This window comes from Daktulosphaira vitifoliae, unplaced genomic scaffold (assembly GCF_025091365.1).
Source record: "Daktulosphaira vitifoliae isolate Bord-2020 unplaced genomic scaffold, ASM2509136v1 Scaffold_1, whole genome shotgun sequence".
NCBI lineage: Eukaryota > Metazoa > Arthropoda > Insecta > Hemiptera > Phylloxeridae > Daktulosphaira > Daktulosphaira vitifoliae.
In genome coordinates, this window is record NW_026099572.1 from 15,733,427 (window position 1) to 15,757,957 (window position 24,531).

Consider the following 24,531-nt stretch of genomic DNA (forward strand, 5'->3'; position numbering starts at 1 on the left):
TAAATTTGTATACGCATTAAAAGTATATGAATATACAACTCCTTTTTATTTTTATAATATCTCCGTAAAAATTACAATATTATATTATTGAATACCACTTTCATACTCAATTTAATTACTGTAATTATTATGTATTCATATATTATAGTTATAAATCGGGGTAAAATTAAGGGAATAAGTGTTATTGTTGTTTTTGAAATAATCTACCAATTTCATTTTTTTCTATTTAATGATATCTATTTCAAACTTGCAAGTTGAGTTAAAAGTTATGGTAATAAATTCATAGTTTTTTTTTTTTAAACTTTCACTTTAAATGACAAAAATAAGTTGGTTCAAAATGATTACTTTTAATATATTAAAAATCAATAATAATTTGAAAATAATTAATTATAAAAATTATATAATATATAATTAAAATAATTACTAATCTGGATATAATTAAGGAAATAGGAGTTGATGTTGGGTTGGGTTGGTTACATTTTTAACTTTATAATGCTATAACTCATTGAAAAGTGTACGAATCAACACAATTTTTTTATGAGAAATAATATTTTTTAATAATCCCTTTTTCATTCGACATACTTTATCTTAATCAGGGTATTAATAAGAAACTAGCAGATAATGTAGCTTTTGTAATTATCCACCAATTTCTTAGAATTAAACACTATCTACTGATTTGCATCGAAGCGTTTCTTATGATAGTGATTTTAATCACTGTCAGATTAAATCTATACTGGACCCAACTATGCAACATCCCCACTATGCCGCGACCCCACTGTGCTGGGTTTTTTTTTATTAATCTTAAAAAGTATGGTTTTTACACTTAAAAAACTGAAATTTTGTCATTGCTTGCCTAATATTAAATATGTGTAATTACTTATAAAAAGTGAAATATATGGGATAGTCCAAGGGAGCTATAATGATTTTTTTCATCATTCATGTTCCAAGCAGTGACATTTTCAAAGTGTTATCTTGTAGAGTATGCATATGTAATTTTTTAAAACCCTTCTAAATGATTTTGAACATAAATTTATATTCATCATGAAGGTCTCTCCGCTATTATATTATCTATGATTCCGATATTCAAATATTACCATAGGTACAATTGAAAATTGTAGTAATAATATAAAAGATGATTTAATATTTCTTATGTTTAAAGCCAATTACCTTGACAGAAACAAAACTATTTATATTGTTGAGCTAGTAGTACTAATGAAATATACATTGAAACCTATCCTAAGAAAATTGATAAGTTGTTCGAAGAACCTAGTCATAGATATGTGCATAAAATTTACTTGCGCATGTTATTATGGCAAACGATAAACTATAAAAGAACGTGTTTAATATAGTTTTTTAAATAGTGTACGACAATTATGTATAAAAACTCAGAACACAAATTTATTGTTTATTTTTGAAGTTGAAGTAAAAAAAAAACGTGTTTTATGTTTTATGTGAGTACTTTTTTCGAGTTTTATTATAGTTAATTATTTTTTCTTTATATTAATAATAGGATGTTTATATTATGGATAATTAAATTTTGCTAAAAACGTCATATTAAAATCATAAAGATGAATAATTCAATTATGCTGTTTATAGTTGTATTAATGGAAGAGTATTTAACAAAAACATTTTTTCATAGGTAATTACTGTGATAAAAAGTTTTAAAATGAAACAGCTTAGTTTATACGGTGTATTTTTTTCATTACTATATTATTCGTCAAAAGCAGCGTGAGTAAACAAATGTTATAATTAATAAATTATTTCATAGTCTTACACGATCAAATAAAATTTTTAGTAATGTACCCTTGCAAAATGGACGAATAACCCAACAATTAGTTAATAGTAGTCCTTATTCAATACTCGTTGGAAAGATGATAACAACTAATACATTTACTCCAGGTACTATTTAAAAATATTTCCAAGAAAACTTAATTTAATAAAAAAATGTAGTTATAGCATACCAGAAGCAATATCAAATTAATAACAAAGAAACCACCGTAGCCAAAATATCTGACGAATCAATTATGAAAATAAATAATAAAACCATACTATTGGTTCAAAATAGATCATCAACAGAAACAAGTATTTATATTTTTAGTGAAAATTTGTTCACGCTTAATAAATGAATACCCATGCTATCTTATGTAATTAATAAAAAATCAGTAACAAAAAGCAACTAATAACAATGCCTACATTGCCCATGTTAGCTTGTTTATCTAGAACAATACAACAAATTTTAAACATGTATTAATAAATATTTTTTGTTATTTTCTAGATTCAGACAATTTTAGTAATTTATCTGTACTAGAGCAATTAAATAGATTGAAACTAATTGGAATTAATGTTTTTAACTCTTTATATAATTTTAATGATGAATTCATAAAAAAAAATCAACAGCTAATTGAACAACAAAATTCGAAATTGTGTTGTATAAACGGTAATTGTACGATGCAAAATATTTTCGTTAAATGCAACAACGTATGTACAATAAGTTAAATTGTAGTTTATATCGTGTATTACACGTATAAAAGATTTAATGAAACGTTTTTGTTTTATGGTTGTAGCAGACCTTAATTGATAAAACATTCCAAAAAAATTTAATCACACCTAAGGAGAAAAATGAGTTTGATGATTTAACGCTAAGTCCTACAGAAATATCAACAACCGTCGTAAAGTTATATTCACGCGAAAATGAAAATTCTGATAATTTAAACCAAAATAAATCTATTTTAAAAACTGAAGTACCAACAGTAGACTTACCGGATGATGAGGTAGAAGGTATTCGAAAAGAAATTTTATTAGCTACCAACAATTATCGTGAATCACATCAGTGTGATGATTTATTAATCGATAAAGAAGTATGTTAGTCTACTAGATTTACCTTGAATATTTATATTTTATATATATATCTCATAAACTTAAAGTACTTTTATAGTTATCAAACAATTCATAAATAATTAATTAAATTTTTTATAATACAAGAAATTAAATATGTTATCATAAATACATACATTTACTCTGAACTGACAAAATTATAAATTTAAAAATTACCTGTTAGATATCCATATGCTATATGAATGACAAAGACTATTGCTATTTGAAAGTTATTAATGTTAGATAAACGATTATGCACAACAATGGAGCAATTATCTAACGACTTCTTATACTTTTCAACACAGAGAACAACCTCGAAAATATGGTGAGAATTTATTTAAGGTTTTTTCTAATTATTCTATCAACATCGGTCTAGAAGCTGTTAAAAGTTGGTACAATGAAATTCTAATTGATGAAGGATATAAATTTAACGGTGACGAAAAAGAAATGTCGAAACAATCATCTCGTAAGTAATATGAAAATACAACCTATAAATTTAATACAATTTTTTAACTGTATAAACATATGATGCGTATAATAATATTATCTACTTGAAGATTTGACTTAAAATAATAATAAAAATGAGAATTTTGTTAGGCATAATTTTACGTTATTTTATTATAACAGAATAATAAAATTTAATAAATTTCATTTCATTTTAGTTCATTTCACTCAACTAATATGGAGAAGTTCAAAAAAAATGGGAGTAGGCGTATCTAAATCAAAAGATGGTTGGTATAATATTGTAGTAAACTATTGGCCACCAGGTAACATAATTAACATGTTCAAAGAAAATGTTTTTCCAAGAGTTGAAAATAAATAAATTATTAGCTGATTATTTTATTAAATAATATTTTTAAATGCGTTGCAAAATATTTAATATTTTTTCATTTTAAATTATATTTTTATTATAATTTTAATTTTACACAAACTATTAGTATACTATCAACCATTAATTAAGATATTAGAGTAATATAGAATTTATATATGTATAAAATAGTTATATTGATGTAACACTTAATTTAATTGAAGTAAATTATAATATTCTATTACAACTATGTTTCTGAAATAATCCCGTCTAACTCAAAAATATACCCTTGTTAGGGACTTGTTTCATACTTGAGGATCTTGGTCAAAACTAAGAATCGGAAGCTACCCGATGATTGCCCAAATATCGTCCCTATCTCTTTAAATGAGTTTTAATTACTTGAAGGCAACACAGGCAATTGTATACCTTAGTTACAGGGGATAGATTATTAAATAATATTAGACTATTAGAATATTCAACTTTACTTTGTCGTTGACATAAAACAAGTTAATTTATAAATAATATAAATAAGACGAAAGTAATATTATTGAAAACTTTGTCTATAACGGTCACTCAAACCAACTGCCCTTTGTTAGTTCGACGTCAGTAGCTCCGGGCTATAGACGAGTAGAATTGTCACATCAGCATTTCCCTCTATGCTAATTTATATCTACTACGAATTAAGTAAATGGAAATAAAACGTGTGTAATATAAGTGTTAAGAACATAGTAATAAATGTTTTTACACCCTTTAACAATCTTATACATTAGGAGGGCAAAGATAATAACTTTTCAACATAGTCATTTTCAAAGAACGTTTACTTTATTGAAAACTTGTAGTATATCACACTTTCTTATAATTTTTATGTACCAATAATATCATTATCCTCAGAACCCAATAACACAGTAGTTTTCTTTTGTTTTCTGCATCCCAATTGATGAAATAGTACATGAGTTATATTCAAGCTGTCATCGACAAACTCTTCTCATTAGTGGATATGTAAGATATTATATTATATAGATCTAGAGTTGTAAAAAATGGTTATTTTTCTAGTTGAATTGTTAGAAGGAAATTGTTTTTTGGAGTAGTGGATGAAAATTAGCTGCTCTTTCAAAAAAATATTGACTATCCTACGTCTATGTTAATGACATCAAAAATTGTACAAGATTGAACGAGCATAATAAACATTATTTTTAAATGCTTTGAATTAATAAAAAAAATAATGTTTTCCAAAATAAAGTAGTTATACATTGCTGTACAACAAAAAATCAAAACTTTTCTGCGCCAAAAATATTATAATTTATTTTGAATGGAATTTTGTCACTAATTCCGCATATGGCTTTAATATTATCAAATTAATAAACCTTCTATGGTCATTTTACGTTTAAATTTTTCATATCTATTATTATGATAATTTATGCATTTTAGATTACATTAAAATCATATTTTTTAATATTTGTTTTTAATTAAAAAAATATATCATTTTATTTTGTTTTAATTTAAATGTTTTAAAAATGTCAAAATATTTTGCCAATTTTTATCACTTTTCTTACAAAAACTATAACAATTTTAGGATGATAAATTATTGATTTACAACCATTTTTGTAATTAAACGTGCTATATATTAGTCGCTGCACTGTTCAGTACCATGTAACATCGTTCTCTCCCTCATTAAAATGTATACGTATAAGTAAGAAACACAAACTTATGATTTTAAATAAAGTATTTCCATTTATAACATAACTAGTTTTAGCTTCGATGCGAAGCTGAGAAGGTATTAATTTTACTATGATGTGTTTTTTTTTTTATTTTTTTTATGTCTGTGAACTCTTTTGCTGGACCGATTTTAATGAACAATATGTCAAAAGATCACAAATCGTATTTAGTCGAAGACATTATCTTCAAAAATTGAAAAAAATTCCCTCGTTCCCCGTAAACGGGGGAAATCCCCCAAAAAATTACAAATTTAAAAATCGCTAATTTTCGACATTTCTTCAATTTTTTTTACTTAAAATTGCCATAACTTTTTTAAAAATGACCGAATCAATATAAATTTTTTTTTAGAACACCTTAGATATTTATCTATCATTTTATATATTTTTGTGAAAATTTGACCCTTTAACAGCCCACAGGAAAGGTTTCAAAATGATAAAATTTTTACAAAAAATTATCTTTTTCAACTTAACTTTTGAAAATGTTCCGGAAGGACTTACACTTTTATATATACCTTAAATTAAAGCTAACATAATATACTTTAGTTTAAAGAAAAAAAAATTTCACCTTTGGACTTGTCTTCATGGTAAAAATGACTATCCTATGCAAAAATATGCAATTTTTGTGAAAAAATTCTGGGTTTTGTATTTTATTTTAATTTAAAATACCTGACAAGGGGAGTACACTGATTTTCATAAATATCATATAAATCAAATTGATATAGCATAGAAAGTTAAACTTATTTAAAGTTTTTTGCTTTTTTTAAGTCGTGAAAATTAACTTTGAAATTTGAACTAGCTTAAATAGCCAATATTTTCAGTTGACGGTAGCAACGTATGGTTTCAGAGTTGGTAAAATTGGTGTTTAATAAGCTTGGGGTACGAGGTTCCAACCCGCGTATAGCAATGAATTTTTTGCATTTTTTCTTAATTCTTTTTAAATTAGTATAAATTTTCAACTGCTTTGATTTTTATCTCATTTAGATTCAATAACTTTAATAAAGATCAAGGATCCCATCACTGTAGTCGCTACTGGCGAGAAGAAATTTCTTATTCGTATTAAAATTATTTTACTATCTTTTATTTTTTCGCTTCGATGCAAAGCTGAGAAGATATTTTTTTGTGACTATCATTTATTTTCTCTGCTCTAACTTGACCTATTTTTTTCAACGATATGTCATATGACTACAGTTTGTATCTAGGTTGAAGATATTACCCTCAAAAATTGAAAAAAAATTCTAATTTATCAATTAAACAGTTAGTTATCCCATATTCTCCATACAAACAATTAAAATCATTCATTTCTAATGTTTTCAAAGTATTTATTGACGAACCAATTTTCATATGATAGGTTTCAACTACAACATTAAATCATTTTACTTTGTAATTTCATAATACTTTACTCTATTTGTGTGTGCTATTATTAGATTATAATATTCTAAAATTTTTTTTAACATGTTATATAAATCATTTCTAAAAAAAATTATTGTTAGTTTCTTCTGAGTTAATAATGGATTTTTACAATAATAATCAAATTTTATTATACACTCAAATGAGTATATCTTTTTAACAACTTTGTTTTGATTGGTTCATTTAGTTAAAGTAAATTATTAAAATTAATTAAGTTCTGAATATTTCAATTGCAGAATCTGTTCATGCACCAAAAGTTACCAGGAAATTATTACTATTACTTCTTTTTAAGTTATCTACTACGATAAAAATGCAAAAAAATATTGTGTTTTGCTGATAAATTTACAATAAATAGTAATTATAAAACTTTCTGACTGCATATTAATCTTAATAGTACAATTCTTTCATTCTCATAAAATTTTCTATTTAATAATGTCAATTTCAAACTTGCCAATTGAGCTAAAAGTTACGGTAATATAAATTATTTTTAGCTTCGATGCGAAGCTGAGAAGGTACTGGTTTTACTATGATGTGTTTTTTTTTTTGTGTCTGTTACCACTTTTTCTCAGCTCTCACCGAACGGATTTCTTTCAACGATACGTCAAAAGATCACAAATCGTATCTAGTCGAAGACATTACCCTTCAAAATTGAAAAAATTTCCCTCGTTCCCCGTAAATGGGGGAAACCTCCAAAAAAATTACAAATTTAAAAATCGCTAATTTTCGAAATTTTTTCAATTTTTTTTACTAAAAACTGCCGTAACTTTTTCAAAAATGAACATATCAATATAATTTTTTTTTATATAGATGCTTGATGTCTTTACTTATCAGTTGGTATATATTTTTTGTAAATTCGACCTTTTTTCTGCCCACAGGGAGGGATTTAAAATGACACCTTTTTTGCAAAAAATTAACTTTTTCAACTTAACTTTTGAAAATGTTCCGGAAGGTCTGACACTTTTATATATATCTTAAATTAAAGCTAATGTAATGTACTTTAATTTGAAAAAAAAAAATTTGACCTCTGGACTTGTCTTCATGGTGAAAACGGCTACCGAATGCTATTTTTGTGTGAAAATTTTCGATTTTATAATTTACATTTTTTACTTTAAAGTGCTATAACTTTTTAAAAAATGTATGGATCAATACAATTTTTTCATGAGAAGTAGTATTTATATACATCTTTCATTGGATATACTTTTTTTTTAAATCAGACTATTTCCCTATATATGGGGGGGCTTCAAATATAAAAAATGCATATAGAAAGTAGAACTTTTTCAACTTAACTTTTTTTTATTATAAATATTTACGAAAATCAACTTTAAACGACTAAAAAAATAGGTTAAATATGTCATTTTGCTTATTTTTAAAATATTAATAATCAAAATCAGTATTAATTTAAAACAATTTTTTTTGTTCTTAATTATTTTTTTTTATATGTAAATACTATTTTTTAATAATATTAAAACTTAGTAGTGATAGAAAAAGTCTAATTGCACATTGGAAAACATCGCGAAAAGTTAATTTAGAATAGTATATTTTTGTTTCTGATGAAAGTTCCTTGTAGGCCAGTGTATAAAACTTATAACTTCGTTAATTGTTATAACTTTATCAAAAATGACCAAATCAGTATAATTTTTTTTTATTTAGATGCATTTCTTTACCTACCATTTAGTTTTTTTTTATAAATCTAACCCTTTACCTAACCACAAGAGTGATTCAAAATAAAAACTTTTTTTTTTTTTAGTTAAAGTAAATCATTAAAATTAATTGAGTTCTGGATATTTCAATTGTAAAGTCTTTTTAAATACCAAAAGTTACTGAGAAATGATTACTGTGAATTCTATTTAAGTGTTCTATTACGATAAAAATGCAAATATAAATAAATAATAATAATAAATAATGAGTTTTTCTGATAAATATACTGTAAATAGTAATTATGAAATTTCCTGACTGCATATTAATCTTAAAAATAACATAGTTTTAATTCTCATAAAATTTTCTATTTAATGTTTAGGCCAGTCAACGAAGAAGTAATTTTGGCGAATAACAGAAAAAATTCCCAACAAAATTTTTTTTTTTTTAAAGTAGGAAATTGGTGGATTATTCCAAAAGCAACATCATCTCTTATTTCTTTAATTATATCCTGATTAGTAGTTCTTTGATTTAAAAATATAATGTATGAATATATACTAATTATAGTTTTTAAATTTAGTATGAAATTGATATTCAATAATTTAATATTTTAATTTAAACGGATAAATTATAAAAATAATAAAGAAGTTATATTTTACTTTACTTTTACGTGTATACAAATTTAAAGGGCTTGATACAATAATTTTCAATAAAAACTGTTTGTTACTATAAATAAATGCACTGGACTACAAGGAACTTTCATCAGAAGCAAAAATATACTTTTCTAAATCAACTTTTCGCGTTGTTTTCAAATCTGCAATTAGACCTTTTTTATCACTTCTAATTTTTTATATTATTACTAATTACACATAAATTAATAATTAAAAGAAAAAAAAATTGTTTTCAAATTATTACTGATTTGATTTTTAATGTGTTAAAAGTAATTAGTCCAAATTTTCATTTTTAACCTATTTTTTTGGTTCTTTAAAGTTCATGAAAAATTTTTGATAAAGATTTATGAAAGTTTATTGTAAAAAAAATTGAATACATTACCATAACTTTTAGCTCAATTACAAGTTTAAATTTGATATCTAGGTCAGTCAACAAAGGAAAAATTGCGGAAAAAATTTCCAACCAAATTATGTTTTTTTAAAAGTTGAATTAAAATATATATAATGACATACTAATAGTCCTCATTGATTGGAATTGACCTTTTTTTTTATAGGATCGCAAAAGTTTAAAAATATGAGCTTTTTTAATTTTCTTAAAAAATATTTAACATACAAAAAAAAGTTGAGTACAAAAGTTGTTTAAAAGACAATTATAAACAAAAAAGGTATTGTATATTTTTTCATTTAAACAAATATTTTTTGAGTTACATTAAATATGAATACTAAAATTTATATTCCATTTTTTTCATTTTACGGTTACTTTTTATTATGTTATACATTAGACACAATGTTATAAATGCATACGTGTGTATGTGTGAGTTTATTTATTTATAGTATCATTTAAGTGTAGTGTTTATTAAGATACAACCGATAGAGTAGGTAATTGATTTGACGCTATATTGTTTAAACCCAACTAAACGCTAAATTGTACATTCCCAAACAACAATCATATTATGTCAATTGCCACCGGAATTTCTGGTAATCTTTTTCTTTTTCTTTGCCTTTGCTTTAATCCCAACTACTTGGGGTTGGCCAATCTTATCCTAAGCTTCCACTTGACACGATCTCCCACATCTTCTACGCTCACATCAGCTGTCCTCAAATCGCATTCAATAGCATCCCTCCATCTCTTTTTTGGTCTTCCTCTATCTCTTCTTCCTTCAACATTCATTTCTATAACTGTTCTTACAGCTTCCGATTCTTCTCTCCTCATAACATGACTAGTCATTCTATGTCAAATCATTCTATAGTCAAATCAAAGTCTATTTTCTGTCATCTTATCCACGATTGACGCAACACCTATACTTCCTCTTATATGCTCGTTCCTTATCCTATCTTCTCTAGTCACTCCACTCATCCAACTAAGCATTCTCATCTCTGCTACACTTATTCTCTGCTCTACTTTCTTATCAACCGCCCAACATCATAGCTGGCCTCACAATTTCATACTAAATTTAAAAACTATAATTAGTATTTATTCATATATTATATTTTAAAATCAAAGAACTACTAATCAGGATATAATTAAAGAAATAAGAGTTCATGTTGCTTTTAAAATATTTCACCAATTTCTCTAAAGGAAACACTATCTACAGATTTGCATCGAAGCNTTTTTTTTATTCTCGCGCTGTTCGTCAATCCAGTGACACTTTTTATTTGTACTCTTTTTTTATGTTGTATAAAATCATTTTTCATTATTAAAAATTATTAATTATTATAAATTTTAATTGTAGTATTTTGTAATAAATATAAACACCAAAACGCTACAAATTGGTGACCTCGACGTGATTGAAACTAAAAAACCTTTAAATTATTAATTAGGCAAAAAGAATGTATCATATCAATAGACAGACTGAAGCCATGTTTCAACGAAAATGAAGATAATAACACAGATCTATCAATAACAACGAACCAGCACAACCAGAGAAATACAACTACAAGACCAACAATAATACAAACAAAACAAACCAAGTCAGGAAGAACCATCCGCCTCCCCGTAAGGTTTTTGTAAATTGTGAATTGTATCACTTTTATATTTGTATTTGTATTTTTATATTTGATATTTGTAACTATGTATGTTAAACGTAAAATTATCGTTTTCACTGGAAAGGGGGTAATGTAGGGATTAACAAAGATGTTAAATAACATGTCACAATGAATGCTTTTATATATGTTTATATGTTTTATCTTAGATGTACTGCAGTACGATAACACTCCGTGTATTTCTTTTTATTCTCGCGCTGTTCGTCAATCCAGTGACACTTTTTATTTGTACTCTTTTTTTATGTTGTATAAAATCATTTTTCATTATTAAAAATTATTAATTATTATAAATTTTAATTGTAGTATTTTGTAATAAATATAAACACCAAAACGCTACACTATAATTGATATTTATTCATATATTATATTTTAAAATCAAAAAACTACTAATCAGGATATAATTAAAAAAATTAGAGTTGATGTTGCTTTTGGAATAATCCACCAATTTCTCTAAAGGAAACACTATCTACAGATTTGCATCGAAGCGTTTCTTATGATAGTGATTTTAATCACTGTCAGATATCATCTATACTTGTCCCATCTATGCCTTGTTCACACTGTGCCTCGATCCCACTATGCTACCGTTTTTATTAATAAAATACTATAAAATAGATAACAAGACGAAAGGAGAAATTTCTAATAATAAATATTGTCATATTCGCGCTTCATCTAAATTCTATATTTTCAAATAGTTTCAAAAAAAACTCCCGAAAATTTTATCGATTGGCCATTTTTCAATTAAATCATTTTTTATTTTATAAATTAGTTAAATATGTATGTTGCCATAAAAAAAATTAATTTGACACTTATAACGTATAAGAGATGAATTAATAAAATACTTAATAATTGATAATCATAAATATCTAAAAAATTTGTCTAAATATAATTATTTCGTGAGAAATAAATTGACTAATATTAAAAATATCACTTTATACAATATAGGCAATTAAATATTAGAATAATATATAAAAATTTTCTTTCTGGCTGATAAATGATTTTTGATGGTAAGCTATTGACAGAGTCATTATTGATAACATAATATTAACGTCAAGTTATAAATTATTAAGCATATATATATATTTTTTTTAATTAGAAGGTTTGTGCTGTTTAACTTATTTGAACTAATTACATTATTCTTAAAAAGACCACAAACAATTGCAGTTTTTAAACTTATTGTTGGGTTTTTATAGAAATATGATATCTAATTGTTATAAATTTTCAAATCCGAAAAATAATGTAGACTATTCAGTACTTTTGATTATAAATTTAAAAAAAAATCCGTATTATTTAGCAAATATATTATAATTTCCGTAAATATTCCGTAAATTTAATGATAGCAAAAGCTTGTAAAGAAGTCAGAGATAAATATCATATTAATATACGAATTTCATGAAATACTAGCATATTAGAAATAAATATTAAAATCCCTAATTTTTGACATTTTTAAAATTTTTTTACTTAAAACGGCCATAACTTTTTTAAAAAAACCATATCAATATAATCTTTTTTTATAGATACCTTAGGTATTTACCTATCATTCATTTTTTATTTTTTTGTGAACATTTGACCCTTTAACAGCTCACAAAAAGGGTTTCAAAATGGTAACTTTTTCAACTTAACTTTAACTTTTGAAAATGTTCCAGAAAGACTGACACTTTTATATATACCTTTAATTAAACCTTATGTAATATTTTTTAATTTGAAAAAAAAAATTGACTCTGGATTTGTCTTCATGGTGAAAATGACTACCGTATTTAAAAATATGCTATTTTTGTGTTAAAATTCTGGCCAGTTTCCTAGAATTTACGCTCCCGTGACTAAAATATATAGTTCATCTGCTATAGTCTTTAATTTTTATGTTGAATATGGAAACAAAACTCAAATATATTTAATAAACTGTCTGTTTTTTTTAAGTATTAACTTACACATACAGTGAACTAATTGTTTTATTTAGAAATAACTTGCATATACTATATATGTAGTAGAATTTGTAGGAATGTATAATCCACCTAGTACAGACGCAGCGACATTGTTTTCATGTAAAAATGATTTATTAGTGCGTATGTGTCTCAATTTTGAAAATGTTAGGTGACTCTGTTTCAATGGAGCTGCAAATATATCTGGTCGAATTAGTGGAGTGCAAAAACGAATTTCTTAAGTTCAACCCAAATCTATTTTCATTTATTGCTCAAATCATTCATTGAACTAGGCTTTATGTGATACTATTAAGACTGTAGATTTAGACAATGACACTCTAAATTTAGTAAGATTTGTAAGCATTACCATACTAGATTCAGCAAAACGAAAAAAAATGTTTTCTGATATTGTTCCCCCTTCCTCTTCAAATGAAAATATTCATGAATACCAAGCAATGCCAGAAATTATCTCGCTTTGTCCAATACGATGGGCAATTCGAGTAAAAGCGATTAATAGATTCATAGAAAACTATGAACGAATTATTTTAACGGTTGGATAAATTTTAAAAGAATCAAATTCAATTGCTAAAGACAGACGTGCAGCTCTACGAGGATATAAGATAAGCTTTGAAAATTCGAAACTCTTTTTTCACTGCATTTTTGGTCCATGCGAACAATTAGCTACTACTTTACAAAGCCAATCGTATACAGCTAGTGGTGCAAAACATGTATCTAATATATTAATTAAAACTCTTGAATCTTTTTACAATGATTCGGTTTTTGATAATGTTTGGAATAAAACAAAACAATAAGCCGACCACCTCGATATTGAGTTACACTAACCACTCAGAACTCGAAAGATTCCTGTTAGATTTGAGTATTCAGTAATACCTACAGCTAACATCGACGAAAAAACAACTCTAAGAAAAGAATTTTTTGCTTTATTTGATTGTCTACTTCATGAATTACACAGAAGGTTTACTACAGTCTGGTCTTGAGAAACTAGTATTAATTGAATCTATTCTGATAAGAAAAATAAATGGTCAAAAACTTGAAAAAAAGGAGCTTATAGAATTACTCTCTACTCATATGACGTATTTTGATATTGATCAACTAGGAGCTTAAATAATAATGTTGTCCACTATATTAAATTTTGGTGAATACACTGAAAATTTAATGCACATAGTCGGTGTGTTGAGCATATTACCTGAAACTACACATTGTTTGATGAATCAAGTAGAACGACTACTTTCATTATTATTTACAGTACCTGCCATCTCAGCAACACCAGAAAGAACATTCAGTGGGTTGAGGCGTTTAAAAACCTATTTGCGTTCCATTGTGAGCCAAAAGCGTTTAACTCATTTGCTGCTAATACATCTGAATCAAAATATACTCAACATAATCCTTTTGGATGACATTTTAAAAGAATTATTTAAATCAAACAGCGGAGAGAAAATGTGTTTTCGGAAAAATTTGAGTTTTTGAATAAAAATTCTATTAATTTTTATTTGCATTATAAGTGTGCGTATATATTTGTACGCGCCAAGCGTGAGAGCTGAACTGGTAGGGTATGGTCAGCTGGTAGTGCTTGTGCGCCATTAGCTGTTAGTACGCCTTATCAGAGGCCTGTATTGTTTGGTCGTTTTATTCAAAAAAATATATATGTACCTGATGTAGTATTATACAGTTTAGGTTAAGTTACATTGGTTTTAATTTTAATTAAGTGTTGTTTTCGTATGAAATAGTAAAACATTGTTCAAGTTTTGTTTTTAAAATACATTATTTATATTATTATTTTGAAGGCATATAGTTGTTTTCATTCTTCCTTTTTTTTTTTTTATATATTGGCTGGTGCATTGTTGCAGTGAAACTACAGATATTGTACATTGTAATTCATTTTATTCATATAGAGCATAGCTGCATGTAAGTAGTATAGAGTATTATATTTATGGATTATTAGGTTCGATAATGGTAGGTTCAGTTGTTTGTATTTAATTATTTAGTTGTATTCATTGGGCTAGGTAAGCTTATTTTGTGTTAACAAAAAATATTTCTCTTTTGGCAATTTTAAATTGATTAGAAACTTTTTTTTATTGATTATTAGTTGCCCCTATTTTAAGCCGTACGGCGGATTTCTATTCCCCATTTATATTTTGGATTTTTTTAGAACATCCCAGGCGGCAACATTTGGTGCCCTCGACGTGATCGTGGTGCATTTTAAGTTGTGTCACGCACAGATAAGGGGCACATTTTAACTAATCTTGTTCAAACACAATATTTCATTAATTCATTTAATTTAATTAATTAGATCATTATATTAAAAAAAGGAACAATAATAAAGTAATTAAACTATAATTTTTATTTAAGAATATCTATTTATTTTCTTTCAAATTACTTAGTTGATTATTACCTGTATTAGTCACTAAATTTGTATTTTTTACTTTTGAAATAAGTACTTTGTACATTCTTTTATTGTAAAGTGTATGGTAAAAAAAAGAAATTTTTTTTTGGTGGTATAGCGGTAAGTTAGTTATAAGTTTAATCATAGATAGCCAACCGCCCACACTTAGTATATATTTATTTCATTATGCAAGATCCATCTACACCTATCCTTCTGTTACCACCTGCACCTCCATCATCTGCACTTCGGCGACTCATTCGTAGAAGGGCTTCTATCAAAGCTTCTATTTCTGTTATTCAAAAGTTCGTTGAGAGAGTCTGTATGTGTATATGTATTAAGTGCGAACAAATTAGTAAAATTACTAAAGAGAGTATTGATTTAATGCTTTATCGTTCTTTACTCAGATTATTAATTCTAAATCATTAGGTTAATATCAATTTACTTACTTTGTGTTTTAATTTTAAAATGTTTAATGATGTTCAAAAAGTAACCAACATTCTTTTCAATGATTACTTTATAGACTTCCGAATATTCAAAAAGATAAATAAATAAATTTTATACGCAGAAATGTAATTAAGCGTTGCACTAATAATTACCGACGACAACACGAGGTCGCGGCTAGTTTAAAAAGATAAACTGGACAAAAAAATTCTGAATTCTATATTGAATTCAGAGCTTCAAAAGTGGAGAAGAGTCACTCGATGGCATGCTCACTCATGGATGTGCAACAGAACTAAGCCTTTTTATATTATATTTAATTATAATGGGATGATGTTGTCAATGATTTTAGTGATTTTCAGTTTATTGTATTAAAGTTAAAATAATATGATTACTATTTTAAGATAAGATACATAATATACAATCATCAATTTAACATGTTATACATATAAAATAAATAGTGTACATAAGTGTATGTGATATAGCAGATAAATGAATTTTTTGTTTGTTTACAAATAATGTAAAATACAGATTATACATTTTTCATTGATAAATATAAGATGCGTAATGGAATCATTGGGCATACTAAGACATTAGTCAGTATTATCAATCAAGTGTACAAATATATCGATTGTTTTAAATAACATAAAATATTAGTATTTGGACTGAGTGCAATAAGAACACAAATATACAACTCTGAATCCATATAGTTAAAGACTGTGCTGCAAAGTGTACAAAAAATTTCCCTCATAAATATAAAATATGTCATTAAAAGCTTTCAAGTATTACCAAAAGTCCAAAAAATATTCTCGAGAAAAATAGTCCTAACAATGCTATTAAAACCAATAAGTATACTGCTCTTTTAAAATAATAATGTAAATACATATAAAATTTACAATAAATCTTTTTTACCTATACATTTCACAAATTTTAATCATTACTTTTGTAATATACAATGAATTAAAATATTCTAGAACAATTCATAAATTTATTTATATAAAATATGTCATACAATCATAAATTTACTTATAATGTCAGAAATGACGTTGAAAATAAACGCAAGTTATTTTTGTATTCTTGATCAAATAATGATATTACTGAATTAGTAAATTTATTATAAAAAAAAAAGAAAGGAATTAAAAGACAGTATTTGACATAAAACTATAAAAACTAAATTTTTTTTATTAAATTTGTAAAATTTGTTTATTAATACAGTGAATTTTTAGTTGAAGATTAAGTTTTTCAATAAAAAATGGTATGTATTAAATATAATTCATGTAAATTAAGACATCAATCTTCATCCCTTATAACTTAAACAAGTGTCAAATTTATTTTTTTTTAAATGACAATCATTTATAAATATTAATATGACACCCCTATACGTTTTAAGGAATAATTGTAAAATGTAATTAATAAAAAAAATGTAATAAATGAAGAAATTATGTAATAAAAAAAACATAAATTCTTTTAATATTCTATTTATTTTGGAAGTTATCTAGTGGTCCATGATAAACCAATGGCCTTCTATAATATGGTCACAATTAAAAAAAAAAATTAGCGTCGTAAAAAACTCTGTTCCATACACCCCTGTTATCATTACAGTAAAGAAATCAAAATTGTTGTACATAATATAACCTTCTCGTTAAAAAAATCTAATAAAACTATTACGAAAATACATCTAAAACCCTTTTTTTGTTAATATAATCATTACTTTTATTAGAAGAATAAAAAAATTATCAAATTAACAAATATTTTTTTGAACAAAACAAATATGGTTCAACTAATGAAAATAGGATATAATTTATTTAACAACGATATTATTAAACGTATATAAATGAAAAATTTGTTGATTTTACCAAGAAGTTTTTTCAGTCTAGTTATTCTTGATTTGGGATTCACAATTTTTTAATAGAGCTCTGCGATATTTTTACAAAAACACATCTGAAATAAAGTATGCATTTAAATTTTTTTCTTCTACGATTTCGTCTATATATTTATATATCACCCTTGAAAATGAAATAGTATTATTTATTTAAAATTTGTTATTTAAGGTAGACAAAGTAACAAAAGACAATTTCTAAGTGTATGATATGAATATATATTTAAATGATATATAGGAGGGAGGATCAAGTTGATACCCTTAAACTTTAATAAAATCTCTTAAAAACTTATTCACTATAAAAAATCGAATTTTGGTAGAAATGCTACTCTATATATTTAGAACAATTAGTAAAACTCTGATTAATCAATAATTTTTATTTTATGAATTATTAATTACCGTCTATTCGTCCAACTTTGGTCAGTTAAATATCTATTATAAGTTAATATAGTTAATTAGTGATATTTATAAATCTTCAGTATTAGTAAAATGTTAACTAGTATTTTTAAAAAATACAAATTATCTGTTAAGAAAACTCAGTGATGAAATTTGTAATATGTTTATTCACCACTCCAAGTTGACCTATATGACAGTAATTATAAATAAAAGTTAAATTCGTCATATTGCCCCGCAGAGCATACAATGGTTTATAATTAATAATTATGTGCTATAGTACATAATTATTTAAAAAAACTAAAATTTGGAAAAAAATTCTAAGTTTAAATTTAAATGTGTTTTTTTTATATATTTTAGAAATCAAAAATATTATTAATCGTTATAATTATTTCGTTTGAAATTATAACTATAGGTAAGATAATTGTCATAATAAAATAAAATTAAAATGCCCATTGAATACAATTGTAATAAAATAAAACATGTTTTACATTTTTTTTTTTTTTTTATTAAAATATCTTTACAATAGAGCTAAATGAAAGTTTAGTTTAAGTTTGTCTTATCATAATTTCTTAATCATTCAGCTTTGGATCACTTGCTTTTAAAAATAACGAATCTATTGTAATTAAGCTGTAATAATACAATGTATTGAAATCTTAAAAAAAAATTCGAAGAAAAAATAATAATTGTTCTAAAATATTAGTGTTTGATGTGGTGAAATCAAGAGATTCAATGGAGTTATGGTCAATAAAAAGAATTATGTTTAATCTTTGGTATATAAATGCGAAAAAAGGATAACAATACATTAAAACATTTAATTAATATTTAAACTCTGGGTTCATTACTTCTAAGCACAATTCAACTAAAATTCTAAGGTTCTTTTTAACAAATTTTTATTAATTTGAGTATAAAATAAAAAGTTGTTTTCCTAAGTAAAATTGTACTTAAAAAGAAGCTTTAACAATTTAATTTAATTCTCAATTTAATATCTATTATGATTTAATGCTTAGTAACTATTGATAATTTATTTATTTATTATTATTACAAGCTTTTAGTGTACCTACAAATCGAAATTCAAATCAGAATAGTCCAAGATGTAAGCTATAATTTATACATATATTATTTGAAGTAACCTCTTATTATTTTAATATCAATAATAATAAATAATTGAGTACATTTTTGTATTAATTATAATCTATTATTTTAACTTAACTTTAAATACTATAGTTTAACTGAAAAGTTAATATTTGCGTTTTATTAGACTGTAGCTGTATAATAATTTAAAATAGATTTTCGTGAAAATTCAGATGTTTTTTACAAAAGAATTTGCTGATGCGCGCAATTAATGTTCAAAACTGTTTGAAAATATAACTTAAATTTTTTGTATTTTGAGCTAGATTTAGATGGGATCAATGAAATCATTTTTTAAAGGGAAAAGGGAGGGGAATGTATTTATGTTTTTTCTTCCAAATATATATTTTATATCTATAAATAGGAACTAATATTTCAAATGGGGTGGTAAGCCCCCCCCTTTTTTTTTTTTTTTTTTTTTTTTTTATCTTTGAATAAATAATAATTTATCTAGATAAATTTTTAATTTTCATGTCAATATATCTTATTTTAATTTTCCTTTAAATCTCTCATACTTTTATAAAGTTTAATTATTTATCAACTATTTTAAGTAAAATCTACACAAGGTCCATTTTTAATACACTATATAATTGTATTGACATTATATTTTAAATTACATTTATTTTTTTATATTTTCACTTAGTAACTCTTTCCAATAGTTCAAGTAAGTATAATTATTTGTTAAATGATTTAACAATTTTTTTATTATTAAATAACTATTTTGTTAAAGAAATTCTTATAAAAACAAGATAAATCCGTTTTTTCAAAAAAAAAAAAAAAATTTTGACATGAACACATTGTTTATAAATTTAATTAAGTAATTGGTATTTAAAAACGATGCGTTATTCAAAACTGCCAAAAATTTTTTTTATTATTTTCCTAATTCTTAATACTAGTTAAGTATTATTAACATTTTATATTTATTTTAGAATAAATATCTGCCCGACTTCATAGTAAACAAAACATTTTTTTGGAATTTTAAATGGATATTTTTATATGCTGAATTAATTTATACATCATACTTCACAATTTTTATTTATTTTACTGCCTTGGGAAATTTTATCAAAGTTTTTATCAATTTAGGATAATAATTAATTTTTGTATTTTATCATGGTATTTTAAGGATTTTTAATGGCGATGTTAGAATCATGTTGCTTAGGAAGACGTTCAACTACAATTGGTATTATTATTTTTAGTTTAAATATTGACTAGTATTTTAACATGTTCAGAAATAATTGTCAAAATTGTGCACAATTGTCTAGACAATCCAATTATTTCAACATTAAAATACAAATTAAATTGTGAAAAATTACACTGCGATGATGACAATGAATCAGGTAAAAAGAAAAATGGAGTAAAAACAACCAAATTTTAACCGAAATATACTAACAAGTTTACTAACAACACTTATATAACTACGAGCTAATTAGTTCAAAATTTTATTTCAAAAATAAATAAATAGGATGAATTAGGATTGAAAGTACTCTATTGCATTTTAGTTGAGATAGATATAATACAAATTTTAATTTTCTTGTGTATGTAAAATGATGACAAAAAAAAGTAATAAGATATACTGACCTTTTTTCAACAATACTTTAAAATATTTTGAATTCAGCTAAAAATTACTATCCATAATTAATTTCAAATAACATATTAAAATTATATATCTCGGAACACCATGAGAATTAAAATTTGTTGTAACTCGAAAAGAAAAAGAAAAATATTAAAATGAATAAAAATTAAGTAAAATTAATAAGTAGTGATATTTATGGTAACTCAAAATGAAAAATCTCATGTATTGTAAAATGATATATCTTGAAAAGCGATTTTAACACGTCGTTCCAAGGATTTTTTTTCCCAGAATAGTTAGAGTTATTAAACTTACGCTTTGTTTAGGTAATTTTAGTTCTAATTATTCATGTTTGAGATTCATTATTCATGATTTTGATTTCGTTCAAATCGCGTTTATTTTTACAAATTATTTCATGAAAAATAAGTATTTATTGCTATGTTAAATTGTTTTTCATTTTAATTTATATACTCAAAATTATTGATAGTCATAGGAGTTCTTTTGTTGCTACATTAATTGTTGAATGTTTATTCTATTAAACAGTTGTTTTTTATAGATATTAAAGTAGTAAAAACATTATGGTAATAAAACCTAGTAATATGAGTAGATAGATTAAAGATCTTTTTCTTCCTACAAATGAAGTTAAAACTATTATTCCATAAAAGTCAATTTAAATGTCAAAGATTATTTTAATAAACAATTTTTCCTTGAAATTTAATTATTTTTTTTATAAAATTGAGTAATTTCAAATGATTTTATTAAAAATATTATTAAATATCAATTAAAAGAATTTGAATATTTTTGAAATAATTTTAAAAAAGATATTAAACATTTGTTAAATCATTTAAATATATTTATTCAAATACTTTACACTCTGTTTATAATATGTATATTTCAAATATATATGATTATGATAATATAAAAACATTTGTTCAATATATGACTAAAAGAATTTGTTTCTTAATTTTTTTTTTTATAACTAGTTAAAAGCTTATCAGCCAAGAAAAAGTAAAATTAAGAAAAAAATATCTTTTAGACATCCGCCTTATTTCAACTCTGCGTCATTTATGTTCTAATAAATGTATGCTTAACAACATAGATAAACAGTTAACCAATTTAATTTAATAGTTTATTTTAACAGCTTTATCAGATGATGAATGTGCCGTTTGTATGGATGAAACTATGCGTCGAAATATGTACCTAGTTCCTTGTGGACATTTATATTGTATACACTGTAGTAAATTTCTCTATAAAGATAAAAAGTGTTTTATGTGTTCAGCACCATTTACAGATATACGAACTTTGACAGAGTACAGTATTATTTAATTTAATCAATTTTTAATTACTAAAGGCGTAAAACTTTCATTTATTAAAAAATGGGTCACTAGTTCCCCTGGGGTTTAGTCGGCTTGCGCCTACACATACCGTCCGTGCCTTAGCGCTGTGCCCTATTAACGGGCGGTATAGGAGTTATTGTGGTGGGTAGCCGTATAGACAGCTAGCGCAGAATGTCTTCTATGGGACACCAGCACCGATTCCCGTGAGAGTTCCGTAACTTTCTTGAGCCGGCCGCTACACGGTTAAGTGCCTCGTTGGGTCCGGTCTCCCACTAGGTATTGTGGTTTTTGGGGTAACTGTCTAGCGCTGTCACACAGCCACCACGTTTCAGCTGAGATATGCTCCTCAACCTTGGAGGGCACCTGTGTCCGGCATAACGTGAGTTACGCCAGTCACCGGTAGGGCTTTCTACTCCCGTGGTACCGACTAAGTTTTTAGTTGACATCGGTGGGTCAACCCGAAGTGCCGCATGCGGCGATTCTGCCACTATTCTGGCTTCGCAGGACGGCTAGTGGTGGGCCTTAAAACAATGGTTAATAAGCTTCTATATCTTTGCAATGTTATAAGAATAAATTTATAGTCTTAATGTTAACTATTAACAAAATAAATAAATTAAAAATGATAAAAATATTAATAATATTAAGGTATTTATTATACCTTAAAATAATCTTTGGAAATCAAATTAATTAAAGTAAATTGTAGAATTGGTCCAATAAACCAATTCTTTTTGTTTTTAATTTCATTTCAAAATCTTTAATTCATATCGTATAATTTATAAAATATTCAATTTAATTTTACATAAAAAAGATCTCGTTTGTTGAGCAATGATTTTAATTTTTTCTACTTATTATGAAGTTTTGTCAAAAATAATAAACAGATTCATGCAGTTTTATTTTTTAAATAATTGTACCATATGCTAATTTATTTTACTATATACTTAGAGAAGAAAGTATTCAACGAAAAAATAATGATATGGGTTATATAATAACACCAGAAGCTAGACAAAAACAAGAAAAAAGTAGAGCACAATAAAATAACTGAAGAAATTAGCAACTAAAACTAATTAATTTTATTGTAAAAGTATGAATTCCTTTTAAAACTTATTATTGTATAAACGAAATGTAATAAACATCTAAAAAAATGTTTTAATGATATTTGTGCATACATATAAGTTTTAATTTGCTTAATAAAAAAAAATTAATTAAAAAATTGGATTGATTTGTAATAATGATACTTAATGATTTTAAAGTTGTTATCAACAGGTTAAATGTATACTAAATAATAATTCTCTAATTAGTTAGTTACTGTAATTACTACTGTTGATTATTACTTTTGAAATGTGAAAAGTACTCATCACTTTAGTGATTGTATTTGTAATAATAATAATAATAATAATAACAAATAAAATAATACTATGTTCACTGAAAGAAAAGATTCAAAAATATCCATTAAGCAATAAATGCACGTTAATATTATATATAAATGATAAATATTTGTAATAAAAGTGTTAAATAATAAACACAACGGTGTGTTAAAAAACTCATGTTGACATTTTTTTTTATTAAACAAGTAATAAATGAATTATAAATAATTGTATAATAATATAATTATTATATCCTAAAGCGTAAACATTATTTAAAAAAAAGTACTGCAAAATAGTGTATATCTAAATTTATATGCGGGACCATCATGTAAATCGTTTATCATAAACCGTTTATTATAAACTCACAAAATATAAATAATTTTAAAATAATTTTTTTAAATTTACTATTACTTGCACATTGTTCTTGAATACGTATTAGCTATGTAATACTTATTATGTTCATCCCTTATACCTTGTAAGGGTGTCAACTTTATTTTTTCAAATTGAAACATAAAATTTTATTTTATTTTTATTTAATAAAAATTTATTATTTTTAATTTATAGTGTTACATTTGTTTATTTCATTAATTTTGTTTATCAACTATAATACTTAAGTAAAATTAAAACTATATTAAAAATATTATTAATATAGTTTTAATTTTACTTAATTAATTAGCCACAAGTGATCAATTTTTATTATACAGAGTGTTCAGTAAGTCAGGAAACCCGTTTCCTGACTTACTGAACACCCTGTATAATACTTTAATGTTTTAATTTTTGTAATTAAAATATATAAATAATATCTGAAAAATTATAAATATAGGTTGGGTTATATTTTATGTGAGATTTAGACAAATATTCTATACTCATTACTATCAATTATTTTATATCAATAAGTTCTATACAAATGGTGTTCATTATTTCAAATTACAAATCAAATTTTACC

The 24,531-nt window shown here is 24.7% G+C and overlaps 2 protein-coding genes across 3 annotated transcripts; both read left to right on the forward strand.

The window, feature by feature from the left end:
* Nucleotides 1-1,365: 1,365 nt before the first annotated feature.
* On the forward strand, nt 1,366-3,835 carry LOC126902530 (uncharacterized). Of its 2 annotated transcripts, none has more exons than XM_050679918.1 (8): nt 1,366-1,451; nt 1,640-1,728; nt 1,796-1,899; nt 1,951-2,082; nt 2,276-2,478; nt 2,568-2,858; nt 3,118-3,340; nt 3,537-3,835. In XM_050679918.1, exons 1-8 carry the CDS (start codon nt 1,443-1,445, stop codon nt 3,695-3,697), a joined length of 1,212 nt encoding a protein of 403 aa, XP_050535875.1. In that variant the 5' UTR covers nt 1,366-1,442; the 3' UTR covers nt 3,698-3,835. The 2 variants fall into 2 exon arrangements, with proteins under 2 accessions (XP_050535875.1, XP_050535868.1); XM_050679911.1 differs by having other exon boundaries at nt 2,565-2,858; nt 3,537-3,834.
* A 13,209-nt stretch (nt 3,836-17,044) lies between these two features.
* LOC126902755 (uncharacterized) lies at nt 17,045-24,142 on the forward strand. Its single transcript, XM_050680363.1, has 8 exons — nt 17,045-17,166; nt 18,544-18,598; nt 19,232-19,279; nt 19,958-19,978; nt 20,438-20,494; nt 20,577-20,651; nt 22,026-22,194; nt 23,164-24,142. Exons 1-8 carry the CDS (start codon nt 17,164-17,166, stop codon nt 23,252-23,254), a joined length of 519 nt encoding a protein of 172 aa, XP_050536320.1. The 5' UTR covers nt 17,045-17,163; the 3' UTR covers nt 23,255-24,142.
* Nucleotides 24,143-24,531: the final 389 nt, after the last annotated feature.

Coding starts and splice junctions, on each gene's coding strand:
- LOC126902530 (XM_050679911.1), top strand. Junction 1,729..1,795: donor TATTATTCGTCAAAAGCAGC/GTGAGTAAACAA, acceptor TAAAATTTTTAG/TAATGTACCCTTGCAAAATG. Junction 1,900..1,950: donor AACTAATACATTTACTCCAG/GTACTATTTAAA, acceptor AAAAAAATGTAG/TTATAGCATACCAGAAGCAA.
- LOC126902755 (XM_050680363.1), top strand. Junction 18,599..19,231: donor GTTTGAAATTATAACTATAG/GTAAGATAATTG, acceptor TATTATTACAAG/CTTTTAGTGTACCTACAAAT. Junction 22,195..23,163: donor GATATACGAACTTTGACAGA/GTACAGTATTAT, acceptor CTATATACTTAG/AGAAGAAAGTATTCAACGAA.